Genomic DNA, 14,230 nt, shown 5'->3' on the forward strand with positions numbered 1-14,230 from the left:
CAGTAACAACTAAAAGCAAAACTCAAACTCCATCGGTTCAATATCTGGGATCCAACTCACAATCTTCCGGGCTCCTCCAAAGGCTTGGGTCACTTCTCCAGCTCTGCCCTTTGTAGCACACAGCTTGTCTTCTAGGCTTCAGCTGCCTATACTCCACTGCTGTTGCTGTTCTTGGTGGTCATCACATGGTACTGGCATCTCCAAAACACTGCTATCTTCCACTGGCTTCACCAATAGCCTCTCATAGGCTCTCTTTATGGTGACAAGCCTCTGCTCCTATGCATGACCACTTCAAGTCCTGGGCCATCAATTGCAACGGAGACTGCACCTTCACCAATGGCCTTCCGTGGCCTCTCACTGTGCCAAGAGCCTCAGCTGCTCTTCATGAACCCTTCATGCCTTCAAAACTAGTACCATCTAGGTGACTCTTACACAATACCAAGTCCAGCCACAGCACAAAATACAACTATGGCTATCTCTGGAACACAGCCTCTGTGCTCACAAAAAACACCTCCCAGAAGATTTCACCTCAGTGATGCTGGTCTCTTCTTAATCACCGCTAATTTCTTAGCTCCAGCTAACCAGCATCAATAGTCCCAGTAACACAAAGGTTTGCTTTAGTGGTTCTGGTATCTTGTTAATCACAGCTGATTCTTCAGCCCCAGCTAACCAAAACCACAGAATCTTCACAATCAAACATGGCCCTGATAGGAGTCTTTAATCTTCCCTCTGGAATTTCACAAGCCAGGTCTCCATTTTCTGCACTGTTCTCAACATTATCATCCAAGTTCCTACAGAACATTCCACAGAGCTCTTAACACCGAATGGATTATCTAGCCCAAAGTTCCAAAGTCCTTCTACAGTCCTCCCCAAAATATGGTCAGGTTGTCACAGGAATACCCCACTACACTGGTACCAATTTGTCTTAGTCAGGGTTTCTATTCCTGCACAAACATCATGACCAAGAAGCAAGTTGGAGAGGAAAGGGTTTATTGAGCTTACACTTCCACGTTGCAGTTCATCACTAAAGGAAGTCAGGACTGGAACTCAAGCAGGTCAGGAAGCAGGAGCTGATGCAGAGGCCATGGAGGGATGTTTCTTACTGGCTTGCTTCCCATGGCTTGCTCAGCCTGCTCTCTTATAGAACCCAAGAATACCAACCCAGGGATGGTACCACCCACAAGGGGCCCTCCCCCTTGATCACTAATTGAGAAAATGCCTCACAGTTGGATCTCATGGAGGCACTTCCCCAACTGAAGCTCCTTTCTCTGGGATAACTCCAGCCTGTGTCAAGTTGACACACAAAACCAGCTAGTACATATAAGATCACATCTCACAAACAGAAAACTTCCAAATTACATATGCTTGTTCTTAAAAGAGAAAGAAGTGTTATGTGTTTCACAAGGACTTGAATGTCACAACATTAAGGAGGTGATAAAGACCTCTTGCATTTGTAGAGTTTTTATATCTGGTAATTATGAATGGATCCCAGAGAGATTAAGTGATAGGTCATATTCAAGCATATACAAGCAGTGGGTGCTGGGAAGCAAAAAGAAACATCTCCCAGAGAACCTCCACCCAGAAAGGAAGGAGACCTCAAGATTCAGGAAGAAACCTGCTATGATGGCTATTTTTGATTGCCAGCCTGATGGGATTTAGAAGTACCATAGAAACAAACCTCTGGCCATGTCTGGAATAGAACTTCTAGATTTGGATAATGGAAGTGGAAAGACTCATCCTCAATGTAGACAGAACCATTCCATGGGCTGCGGTCCCATACTGAACAAAAAGAAACCTTACCCAGAAACACAGAAAATAGTGTCCCAGCAAAGGCTGGCTGTCTTCTCAGCTGTCAGATTCACTGGCCAAGAGGCTTCTAAGAGAAGTCAGATCCTATTAGAAAAAGCAAATGTCCTCATCACGGAGGAGATGAGGACATTGGAGATACTGCCCTTTATCAGCTTGCTCAGGTTCCAGCAATGCCACTGGAAATGATGAAAAATGTCCACCAGTGACTCATGGTGGAAAGTCATGTCTGTGGTCTTATCTTGAAAATGAAGCTCCCACTATTGCACAGAGTCTACGCAGCTAGGAAGTGGACTGACTGGTCCTTTAGACTGCTCTCCAGTATGGCTCTCTTTTCTCTGCCCACCTGAGAGTTTCACAGGTCCAGATAGCTACGTCCTCACTCCAGTTCACAGACACACTCACCATAAGTCAGTTCCTGATGAAGTGCCTTCTATGCTTTTCATTTCATCGTCTTTATCCCTGGTCACATGGTCATTCTATTCTGATCAAAGACATCCACTTTACAAGATCATGCTTAGCTGCTTCCCGAAGTGCCTAATCCACATCATCTGTCCACTGGCAGCAAGAATTCTTCTGATACTCCATGTCTTTGCCAGAATCTTCTTGACACTGTTTTTCCAATAAAAGGGCTGGACAATGATTTCACAATATGGCTTTAAGATTTAAATTTTCTTTAATGGAAACTATAATAGAGTATTGCATAAACACAAATGTATGGATTACTCATTACTCAGAAAGCAATACTCAAGTAATCTGGACTCAAAAATATTGTCACTCTGCTAAAGTTCATTCGATGACTGGCTCCAAGTCGTCTGTTCTTTCCAGACCATGGTACTTGGCTTCTATAGGTAAGTATTATCCTTGATATTGCAATTTTATGGTGATAATCTTTTTCTTTTTTTATTTAAATTTATTTTCTTGTGCAGTCTTATATAGCCCAGGCTGGCTTCATATTCCCATGTAACCTAAGACAACTTTGAATTTCTCTTTCTTTCATCTCCCTAATGCTTAGATTATGCCACCAAACCCAGCACTGGGGATCAAACCCAGGGCTTTTAGCATGCTGCGCTATCACTCCACCACCTGTCACCAGCCCCCCTCCTTATCTTCTTTAAAGTTTCACTACTTGTACATGAATCTCAAAGTTATTCATATGGCTCTTCTTAGTTTTGAACAGTATGGATGAAATCATGTGAAATGTGTTTTGTATTTAACTGGACAGTGTGTCTAGACTCCTTTCTGGATATTTGTGCCCTTATAGGTAGGTTGTTATTGAAGTTTTTTGGAGAATAAATAAACCTCAAATTTCCCATTCTCCTTTTTCTTTACTTCTGTGAATTTCATGCAAGTATACAACGAAATATGATCATTATCTATTCCAGAGACCACCCCCCTTCCAACATCCTCATATGATGAGCCTCCACTCATCATGAGGCTTTTGTTTTGTTTGATAACCCATTAAGTCCAGTTAATGATGTCCTTATTTATCTGCATGGGTGCGGGCTACCATTGGCTAACTTTTGATCGGGTCGTATCCTCTAAAAAGTTGATAGTTCCCCCTCTCAGCTATCAACTGCCAAAGGCGATTCAGTAAGGAGGGAGATTATCTACCCAACTATGCTGGGATTTTGGCTGCCTTGATCTTGCATAGATCTGGTAACCACTGACGCTGTGAGTTCATGATTGTCCTTTAGACTGTTGGCACCAGGACCTAGGCTAGGCCAATGGGAGCCATTCTGTTTTTTTAAGTACTGTTGGCAGTTTAAGAGTTTAATGGGTTTGAAGTACTGGGTTTAAGATAAGAAAGGTGTTAAGGAAGAAATAAAGGCACACCCCTGAACATGGGTGTGGACTTGTGAGAAGAGTTGTCTTTTCTATTTCGATGTTTCCTTTTCATTTCAGCTACATACAGCACCACTCTGGACATTCTCATGCATAAATACTGCTCTTCTGAGTCTTTGAAATGCCTTTTCAAAAGAAGAGTTAATAGATCAGAGGACATAAATATCTGAATTCTTGTTAAATAATGACCAAATAGTTTACAAGAGTCTCACCAACGGCATATAGAATATATTTGGCTGGATGGCATAGTGCACACCTGGGATTCAAACAGGTAGATTGAGGAAGGAACACAATTTGAGGACATGCTGGGTTACAAAGGAATACCCTGTCTCAAGTAAAAAAGACACAGGATTGTCTTTTTGAGGCATGGTATTGCCCGATTGGTTTGTCTGTTAGTGGTTTTGGTTTTTTATGGTTTTTCTCAAACTGGTAAGGATGTGGAAACATGCCATGTGGTTTTAACTTGTATATCCCTGGTTACTAACAAGACCCTGTTGTTTATACAGCATTTGCATTTACTTTCAGAGAAATACTTGTTCAAGTCCTTTACAGGTCTGCTGAGTTTCTGTGTGTTTCATATTGATTAATACAAATATCTTTTGGATGTTAGTCCTCTACTGATTTCATCTGTTGCAAATATTTTCCCAAACACTACAGCATTTCACCATATGGTTTGTTTTTGTGAACACAGCAATCTCTCTCTCTCTCTCTCTCTCTCTCTCTCTCTCTCTCTCTCCCTCTCTCCCTCCCTCCTTCCTTCCCTCCCTCCGGCCTTCCCTCTTTCCCTCCTTCCCTCCTTCCCTCTTTCCCTCCCTCTCCCCTTCTCTCCCTCCTTCCCTCCCTCCGTGTCTCTCTCTCTCTCTCTCTCTCTCTCTCTCTCTCTCTCTGACTTGTGTATGACTGGTTTGCCTGCATATATATATGTGTACTTTGTACGTATTTACTACCTTAGAAGTCAGACTGTATCAGACCCCCTGGAATTGGAGTTATTGATAGTTGTTAGCCACCATGCTGGGAAACTGAACCAGGATCCTTTGGAAAAGCAACAAGTGTTGCTACCTGCTGAGACATTTCTCCAGCTTCTGAACACCATGGAATTTTATTGTGATGGAATAAACCAATCTTTTCTTTTGTGAATAGTAATTTTGCATTTTAGCATTTCTTCTCTTATTCAGAGGTTTAAAAAATGTTTGTCTATATTAGCTTTAAAAATTTGGCTGATATGAGGAGCAAAGATGGTGGCCTGAATATCCTAAAGCCAGCTGGCTTCTTGGTCCAGCTGGCTGAGTCCCCTGCCTCCTCACATGGAAGTCTGAGGACGATTCCTAGGAGTAAGTTCTCTCTTCCATACTTGGATCCCAAGCATTGAATTCAGGTAGTCAGGCTTAGTGGGAGCTCCTCACAAGCTGAGTGTTCTCTCACAACTGTGATTCCATTTCTCTTAATAAAAGCATACACAAGCTTTGCTTCAATATAAATAGCTATTGCGTAGTGAAGTCTTTAATTCTGGAGCTGAGTTTTGCAGGCTTTATTCCAACTTTACCTACTGAAAATTCTAGCATTTTCCTTTTGTAATGCCATCTCTCAGATGTTTCAAAATGATATACATAAATGTCCTGGGTCTCAGTTCTGTTCCTGTTGTCTATTTGCCTCTTTCTACCAATGCAACATTGAGCTTTATTTACAGTAGCATGATAGATACTGATATCGTGCAGGGGAAATCCTTTCCTTTATTCTCTTTCAAGGGCAGCATGGCTCTCTTGTTTCTTTTAACAAAACCTTATCAAATTTTAGAATAATAGAAAACTATTAACCTGCATTGGATCTACAAATGAATTCAGAATAAATTTAGCCTCTTTACAAGCTCAGCATCCCAATCTACAAACACATTTTGTTTCTATTTATATTTAGGTTTTTCTAAAATACTATCTTAATAAAATGTATTCTGTATAATATTCAATTATTTCTAGATGTTTTTCTAGGTCTTCCATATTACTAAAGCTATTTTACACAGTATCATGTTTATATTTTTTTATTTTGGTTGATGGAATGCTGAATTAAAAATATATTAACATTTCTGCAACAATTAGCTGTTTACTAATCCATTATCTTTAGATTATCTGAGATTATTTATGCTGAGTGTTATTTTCCGTTTTGTGCTTGGCTGGTTAGGGAACCGAGTACACACCTGAAGCTTTGATAGCACGCATCCTTGGTTTATTTCTGTTCTCAAAAAAAAAAAAAAAAAAAAAAAAAAAAAAAAAAAAAAGGCTTTCTCCACACATGCTCCAGATTTTTTTTTTTTTAGAGCTGCTGTTTATTATTTTAAGGAAATTCCCTTCTATTCTTGCTATTTTAAGAGTTGTTTTTCTTTTTTTATGAATGGATCCTTATTCTCACAAATTTTACATCTATTGAGAAAAGTGACTTTTATTCCTAAACCCATTATTTAGTAGGTTACATTATTTCACTATTACACATTCTTGAGGTAGTGCAAATTGGTCATAAAAAATTCTTTAAGAACACATTGCTGGTTTCAGTTTAATATTTTTCTTATACTAGTTTAGACTTGGGAATGTTTTGCTCATCTACTCACTGCCAGTTGCAGATTAAAACCTTCTAATCGTTATGTATGTGCACAAGCATGGACTCGGGTCTGCTGTATACTGGCAATATTTATCAGGCTTTCTTGGCACAGAAGCTATTTGAACTTGAAACATTCTTTGTGAGATCTCTACTTCCAGTTCATTTTTTCTGTTTTATTAATTATTGTATGCATTTATATCCCAAATGTTGTTCTCACCTCCCAGTACCTGCTCAAAGAATCCTTGAAGAATTATTCAAGTTTCTTATCAGTGCTGACTTTCCAAAGAATCTGCCCACTTTCACCAAATCTTCAAATGCATTAGGATAAAGTTGTTCATTAGGATGAAGTTGCCCATGTTTTGTTACTTACTACCTATAACGTCTGTTTTTTTGTTAGTTGCGCTTTTCCCCCCATTCCCAAAGGCCCCAGGCTCAAGTACCACCTAGTCTCTAGGGTACCCACAAACCATTCCAGATCAGATGCTTCTGAGCATGACTAGTTAGGCTCTATTTGGAGTCGAATGGGTTCCAGAAGGAATTAGGATAGGTGTCTCTCACTAACAGGACTACTCTGGGATGACTACTGTAACTGCCTAGGTAAATGAAAATGGGCATTAATAAATCAAATCAAAGATACACAGCTGATAAATAGTAGAGCCCAGATTCTAAGACTCAAGGTTGCTTTGTTTGTTGAAGGTAGTAGCTTTTGTGTGTTGTACTGTTTTTTAAGACAATGTCTTTCAAGGTAGACCACATTAGCCTGAAAATCTCACCCTCTTACATGTTTCACCCTCCAGAATGCTGAGATTCCAGGTGTTAGCAACTACTTCCAGTTGCGTTATGGGTGTGTTTCAACAGCCATCCCTGATTCAACAGGTACCAACCAGATAGGTGAAACCTAATTCAGTTCTGAATGAGGTTGAGTGAGCAGTTCAAAAGCAGTGCCTCTGGGTTTCATTTCATTCAGTACTCTCTGCAACTGGTTATAGTCTCATACACTTAAGCAAGACTGCCACTTATTGGTAGCATCCTCACATTACAATATAAAGCCAGCTCTTAAAATTGTAATGCTCAATGTCAATGGTTTGCCTAAGTTAAACCTCAGTGGAGTATACTTACATAGAAACCCCACACTGACCCCCATAAATGTTCCCAGTTACTTGCAAATGGAAAACATAACCAGAAGCTGAGTGTGGTGCCACTTGCCTAGAACTCCAACACTGAGGCTGAGGCAGCAGGATTACCCAGATTGACACCAGATTAGTCCACATAGTATGTTTCAGGCCAGCCAGGACTACACAGAAGACTGTCTCAAAATGCCAACTATAAGTAAAACTTTTAACAAATGGCAAGACTATTAGCTGACTGCTATCTCATTCAATCCTTACAACAATGTTGTAGAGATTTTGTTTTTATTTCTGTCGTGTATTTACTGTAACTGAGTCCATTCTCTCCCTCAACCATGAATTCTAAGCAAGCACCCATACCTACTGGCCCTACATTAGTATCTCAGTGATAATGTTTCAGGATTTAAATTAAACCATGTAGCCCATCCACCAAATCTACTCCATTATCTGATTTTAAACTCCCAGAGTGTAGAAATTTATATTTAAATGGCCCCCAAATCTCAAAATACTTCACAAAATTCCTGAATAATTGAAGTTCAAATTTCAGTGTCCATATTTTATTCCTACTGTTCATATATAAAAGTTGGATTACAGCAGTGCTTTATTTACCTATTGTCCATGACTACTGTCAAGCCACAGCAGATGAGTATATGAAACAGAAATTGTATAGCTCTCAATACCTATTAAATGGGTTTACAGTAAGTTTATTACCAGATGGAGACAAGGGATCCAAAAAAGGTGGAGGGAACAAACGGAAAAAAAGCTTTGCCAATTTCTCATCCCGTATAGACTCTGGTCCAACCACAACATAAACGCTGTTTCAATTCTCATGAGTCTTAAGAACACTACCTACTAAGAAGGGATTTTAGGTAAAATTACAAGCACCGTCATAAACCAACAAACCATGCCTCCTAAGTATGTTTAAAGAGAAGCCATTCTTCCAATCTACAAATGTATCCTCTTGAATCTAATGTCATGAGGTATTTACAAGGGTGGATTTCAGAATTAGAAAACTGCAGTAGCTCTAGTTATGATTTCCAGTATGACATACTAGAGGACGCAGAATGAAGTTCAGGGCTTTGGCTATGAAACTGCATACCTACTCTCTAACCTGATTCTGCCACTATAGTTGGTTAAGTCAACCTCTCTGAACCTCTACTTCCTCATCTGTAATGACTGAAAACAGGATGAGTTGTGGATAAATAACTTTGTATGTGATTAGAGCTGTGCTATTAACATATACATGTGTTTGATAAGGATAGAAACTGGACAAGATATTCTGATTAGGCTACTTTGGAAGCAAGACTCTTCTGAGGGTGGTATAATGGCTAAGTGACTAATATCATCTGTGAATGAGAAGTATGCACATTTCTCATAGAATTGGACCATAACCACATCATTACCTGGATACGGCGAAGAAGAGCCCCTAACAAATATTCTATGGAGAAAAAGGAGGAGAAAAACTGTGATACTACAGAGTTTGCTAGCACAGTCAACAGGAAAATAAACTTTCTGTCACTCTGGGATCACTCTAAACATTTTATAATTTCACATGTACACTTGATGCCCTTTATTAGTCTTGAAGCAAATAACTTTTTTTCCACTTGATGCCCTTTATTAGTCTTGAAGCAAATAACTTTTTTTCCAAGAATGACAATTTGTTATTACTTCAAGTTTTTATTCCAACTCCAAAAAAGTAGGACTATCCCAAACAATAGCAAACATTCAGCTTTTTTATGGCAATTACTCAAATATACTTGCTGGCCTAGGTTTACTGTTAAATTACCACCTACAGCATTTCAATTGAAAAAAGTCTCTTTATATCTTTAGTTAAACCTCTTAAGACTGTCTGAGAGAAAATAAACTAATATATGATGCTACTTACTAAATAAAAGGAAAAAAAGGAATACTCTTCATGGCCTTTCATTCATTTCATCAATTAGCACACATAAGGCAGCATCTTTTTCTATAATCTGGTCTCTTCTGTGACCTGAACTTTCTCTTTGTTGTTCATTCTGTCCAGGACAATTGCTGTTATCATCAGTATCCATCGGCTCAGCTTTAACTCTCATCCCTGCTTCTGAATGGGGCAAATCATCAGGCAAAGAAGCCAAACAATTTTGAATCATTTCAATTACTCGTTCCAGATGTTTCTGAAACCTCTCAGCTGTTTCAAGGCGCTGGCGTTTCTGGACCTCCATCATGACTCTCAAAGTCTCTCTTGCTTGGTGGGGTCGATATTCATTTATAAGATGATGCACATGTACAAAAAGCAGCTTAAGATCTTCTAGCTTTTCTTCTCGTTTTATACTCCCAGGACTCCTTATTAAGATGTCTAAAAGGTCTAAAAAATTAATCAGTATAGACATGTTGAGTTTTCTCAGTTCTTTCTTATGATCAAATTGCATGGGATGAAGCCGTTCAATGCCCTGACTTTCTAAAGGGCGAATGATAAGATCATCACATTGGAACTGGTTGCCAAACATCATGTAACTGTCTTTAATTGGAGGGGGAGGCTTGGGAGCCAACCCTTCCTGAATATTTTCATCTGTATATTCCTTGATGTACTGCATTGGAGGCGGTGGAAGTGCACTCACTTGCTGTGGTTCACCCATTGTAGAAAATCAAGAACCTAAAGAAACAGAACATGATTCAGAAAAGAATCATCAACACCATCTCCCCACTGCTGCCCCCAATTAGTGACTTCAGAATATGTTCTTCCTTGTTCTGACAGTATAGGGTCCAAGACAAGATGATCTTAGAAATTAACATTTACAACAGGGAATAGCTAGCAATTCTTTTCTAACTATCCCATATATTTTCCTTTATCGCCTCAGTGCTTTCAACAGCAGTTACTAAAACAAAAGCTATACCTTTTCCAGCTATAAAGAAAATCTGAGGGAACTGGAAACTGGGGCAGCCCACATCAGCTAGGTAACTACTAGGGCATAAGAAAAAAACCTTCAGATGGAGGCCACATTTCAGTGGAAAGCAGGCACCCACAATAACAGTAATGGCAAAAACAAAACAAAACAAACAAGCCTTCCAGAGCACAGAAGATCTATCAATTTCTCAAAAATAGACCTGAGCAAATACTGAAAAGGGGGGGAGGGGATTAGGGCAAGGTGGGAGGGGGAGGATCTTGTGACATTTGTCACAGTATCATGAAACTACACTAATGAGAGAAAAAAGTACCAACCTAAGACCAGAGCAGTCTGATCAACACAACTACGATGTTCAGAAGTTCGCTGTGGGTTCAAACCATATTATCTTCAAGCTTCCTGATGGGAAATATGCCTTGAAAACTGAGAACTTGTTGAACAGCCAAGACAACCGGTATGCTAATTTCACCCTAGAGGGACAGATGATCCTGGCAAAGAAGGAGGAAGCAAAGAGAAAAATAAAGCAAAACTATGGCTTCATGAAGATCTGATTTAAAAAAAAAAAAAAAAAACTTTAAAAAAACCTTCCTTATATAGATAATGGGATAGAGCAGGAAAGGTGCAGAAAGTTGCACACCAAAAACTCTGCCTTCCAAAAACGTCTGCCCTATGTCCACTGTGTGATAGCACCACAGTTGTAATTCCAACATTCTAGTATAAAGGCAGGTTCTGTAACTGATAGTGGACAAAGGCAAGTTCTTTTACTGTTGAATCACCATTTAATCCTACTTAGTCATTGACTCCTAAGTACCATGTCTTCTTCACAATACTTGCTCTGGTCCTACGGCCTGCTGCATCCTGGCTCTTACCTCTATTCACCCAAGACTGCAGATCAGGCTTTCATCAGATAGTTTGTTGCTTAACTGAATCAGACTCAGAAATGCTGAATTGCCATGCTCACTGCAGCGGAGATAACAGAAACAAGGACCATGAAACAATGTCTAATATCTAACTATACGCCCAAGTTGAGGTATGCAAACTTTGTCTACGAAGGAAATTCTGAGAATATGAAACAGCATCACTTGGAAATCCTACAATTATTTTTAATTCCTTCAAGTCCTTCTCACCTGTAAAAGAGCACTCTGTTTGTCAGACTTTATGTGATCATTAAGGAAGAGCTGTTCTGCTTATCTAGAAAAGGATGCATTAGGAACTCACATATTCTAGGAAATCTGACAAATGTAAAGCATAGAGTGGGAAAATAAGCAGCAGAGTCCAGCACAGGTTTGGCAGAGGACTTTATTTACTGTTATTTTTAAACAGGCCTAAACTGCCCTAGGCATGATGGCTCACACTGTAGTCCTAGTGATTGAGAAGCAGGATAGCTGTGAGTCCAAGGCCAGTTTGGACTACGTAGTGTGTTTTGGGCCAACCTGTGCAAAGACCCATCTTTGAAAACTAAGTAAATATTTTAAAAATATATGAAGTTGGGAGTAAGATATGGAAGTGGCCTTCAAGGTATCAGAGCAGTGGGGAAGAGGGCATCATCAAAACACATATGTGTTGGTGTGTGTGTTTGTGTGTGTGTGTGTGTATAAAATTCTCAGAGAACAAACATTCTAAGCTAAGAAAAAAGGGTCTGTTTTGGGGTGCTTTTATATGGTACATGATAGACTATTTCTCATGTCTGACTCCTTTTGGTAGGCATATGTTGGAACCTACTCTGGGAAAGAACATTTATATCCAAATGTCACCAATCTCATATCATTCACTTTGCTTTTTACTGTACAGTGGTTCCCGAAACCAAACACGTAAAAATTCTATATACATCTTGACAAAAATCATCGTCGTTAAATTTCATATTTCTAGTATTTTCCAATGTTACCCTATCTTAAGAGTATAGTGGTTTTATTAACACGTTAGTGTTTTTACATCTTTTCTACATAAATTTAAAACCTAAATGCCAACACTTCAACAGATATGGTCAAAATAACATCTGCTTTTCCCAATTTGAGTTAAGTACATTATACAATGAGAAGATTCTTGAGTGCTGTTTCACACGATCTGAGTGAGATTCAAGGTAACACTACTGTCGACTACAGGGGCAAGTAACACACAGGTTCTGTGCTACTGGAATACGTTATTAAGTATGAGGGAAGCCACTTCAAATTCCTCTGATTGTCCAACTGAACTATTTCAGGGTGTATAGACCTAAAATACTACTGTCTGTTTGCAGCCACATCAAGTCAACACCCGACCTAGATTTCATCCCTAAGGGCTTTTCCAGTTGGGGATCTGCGCTTCGCTTCCCTTGGCCACACCCACACCAAACCCGCAGTTTCCCAAAGGTTTCTAATAAGTGACTGGTTTCCTCACGTCAATCTTCATAACGGCATGACTATTCCCAATTTGATTGTAGAGACAAGAATTCCCAACGTGAACAAGTGGGTAAATTGTACAACGAGAATCTGTATTTTTTTTTTCCGGCTGTTTTGTTGCGCCGAAGTGCAAACTCCCATAACTTAAGCATCCCGTGTTAGAGCCCGCTACCTTACAAAAACCGCCCATCACCGGTTTAAACTGAACTTCTCAAGGCCGCTGGAGGTCGTAACTCGCTTGCACTGACAAAATTTAGTTTCTAGTGTGTGCTTTTGCGGGGAAAGGGTTGCAAGCTCGGACACTTAGGGCTCATTGTCCCCGTGACTGGGACCCCTCGGAAACTCTGGTCCGGGACGAATCCGGGTCCGCCCGAGGTCCGCCCTCCCCTCCCCCAGCCCCCGCGCTCCCAGGGGCTACCATCTTTTCACCAATGGCGACAGGGCAGGCTAAGGCCAGGGCACTTTAAAAAGCCCGTGGCGTGGGGACGAGAACTCGGACCTTCCACCCTCCAGTCTGGCTCCTCGACGGGAGCGAGCGGTACTCGGCGTACCTTCGGCCGGCCGCCTGCCTCAGGCCCCGGGGAGCTCCGCGGAGGAACGTGGGAGGACGGCGAGCCTGGGCTTCCCAGGCTGTCCCGCGCCGGACTTCAGCGCTCCACACCGAGAGAGACGCAACCGCGGGGGCGGAGAGACAAACTCCGACTGCGGTCGCCAACCGCCGCCGCCCGCTCACCTCAGCTCTTTCTTGCTTTTCCGGTAGCGACTTTTCCTCAGCGCAGCGGAAGCACAAGTTCCGGTTGCCTTCTCAGGAAGAAGCCTCCGACGCCGGCCTTTAATTGGCTACCGAGGCTGTCCTATAGCAGGTCCTACTCCCGCCCTAAAGATACTGCGCATGCGCACTTCCTCATCTCCCGCGTCTCCCGGGAAAGAGCTCCTGTCTGCTTTCTTGGTCAGGTCAGGAGAGGACTTCTTCATACTTTTTGTTAGTAGAAGAAAGTACTCTCTAGTAATTCTATTCCTCGCAGGCCCCACGTTTATACAAGACTCTTAAAATTAAATACTTGCCTTATGTAAAAGTCAGAAAATACACATAAGCAATATATTTAAAAATTAAATCAATGCTAACCTCATCAAAAAATTTTTTTCTAAAAAACAAGATTTTACTCTATTATATATTCAGATATGCGGAGATATTTGTGAGCATGGTTAGGAATAACATCCTAAACCTTCCTTTTTACCCCTTCCATTCACTTTTAGTTTCATTTAGGAATTCAAAGATGTCTATGACAATTCTTCCACAAATTGACAAGGGAAAAAAAAACTTAATGTGATTTTTATAAAATGGAGGGAGTGGGCAGTTTCACCGTGTAGCCCAGGCTGGCTTCAAATGTCTCTTCCCAGCCTCATGAAAGCCAGAGGTACAGAAATGAGCCATCTGTACCAAGAAGAAAACTTTCCTTTGAGGCCTTTCCCCACCCCACCCCACCCCACCCCACCCCACCCCCACACACACAGAGAAGAATTGTTAACAGATATGGGAGTCTTAAGATGCAGTGTTGCAAATTAAAAGTAAGATAAGAATGTTCTGATAGAACAGCTCTGCTTC

At 40.6% G+C, this 14,230-nt stretch overlaps 1 protein-coding gene across 4 annotated transcripts; it reads right to left on the bottom strand.

The window, feature by feature from the left end:
- Positions 1-9,021: 9,021 nt before the first annotated feature.
- Med7 (mediator complex subunit 7) lies at positions 9,022-13,428 on the bottom strand. Of its 4 annotated transcripts, XM_052196441.1 has the most exons (4): positions 13,176-13,428; positions 11,116-11,206; positions 10,564-10,734; positions 9,022-9,996 (listed from the first exon to the last, which is right to left on the bottom strand). In XM_052196441.1, the coding sequence occupies exon 4, from the start codon at positions 9,977-9,979 to the stop codon at positions 9,278-9,280; it is 702 nt and encodes a 233-aa protein (XP_052052401.1). In that variant the 5' UTR covers positions 9,980-9,996; positions 10,564-10,734; positions 11,116-11,206; positions 13,176-13,428; the 3' UTR covers positions 9,022-9,277. The 4 variants fall into 4 exon arrangements, with proteins under 4 accessions (XP_052052401.1, XP_052052400.1, XP_052052402.1 ...); XM_052196440.1 differs by lacking the exon at positions 11,116-11,206; XM_052196442.1 differs by lacking the exon at positions 11,116-11,206 and having other exon boundaries at positions 13,358-13,411.
- Positions 13,429-14,230: the final 802 nt, after the last annotated feature.

This window comes from Apodemus sylvaticus, chromosome 10 (assembly GCF_947179515.1).
Source record: "Apodemus sylvaticus chromosome 10, mApoSyl1.1, whole genome shotgun sequence".
Taxonomy (NCBI): Eukaryota; Metazoa; Chordata; class Mammalia; order Rodentia; family Muridae; genus Apodemus; species Apodemus sylvaticus.

Bases quoted from the DNA above. Each gene is read 5' to 3' on its own strand.
- Med7 (XM_052196443.1), bottom strand. From the start codon at position 9,979: ATGGGTGAACCACAGCAAGTGAGTGCACTTCCACCGCCTCCAATGCAG.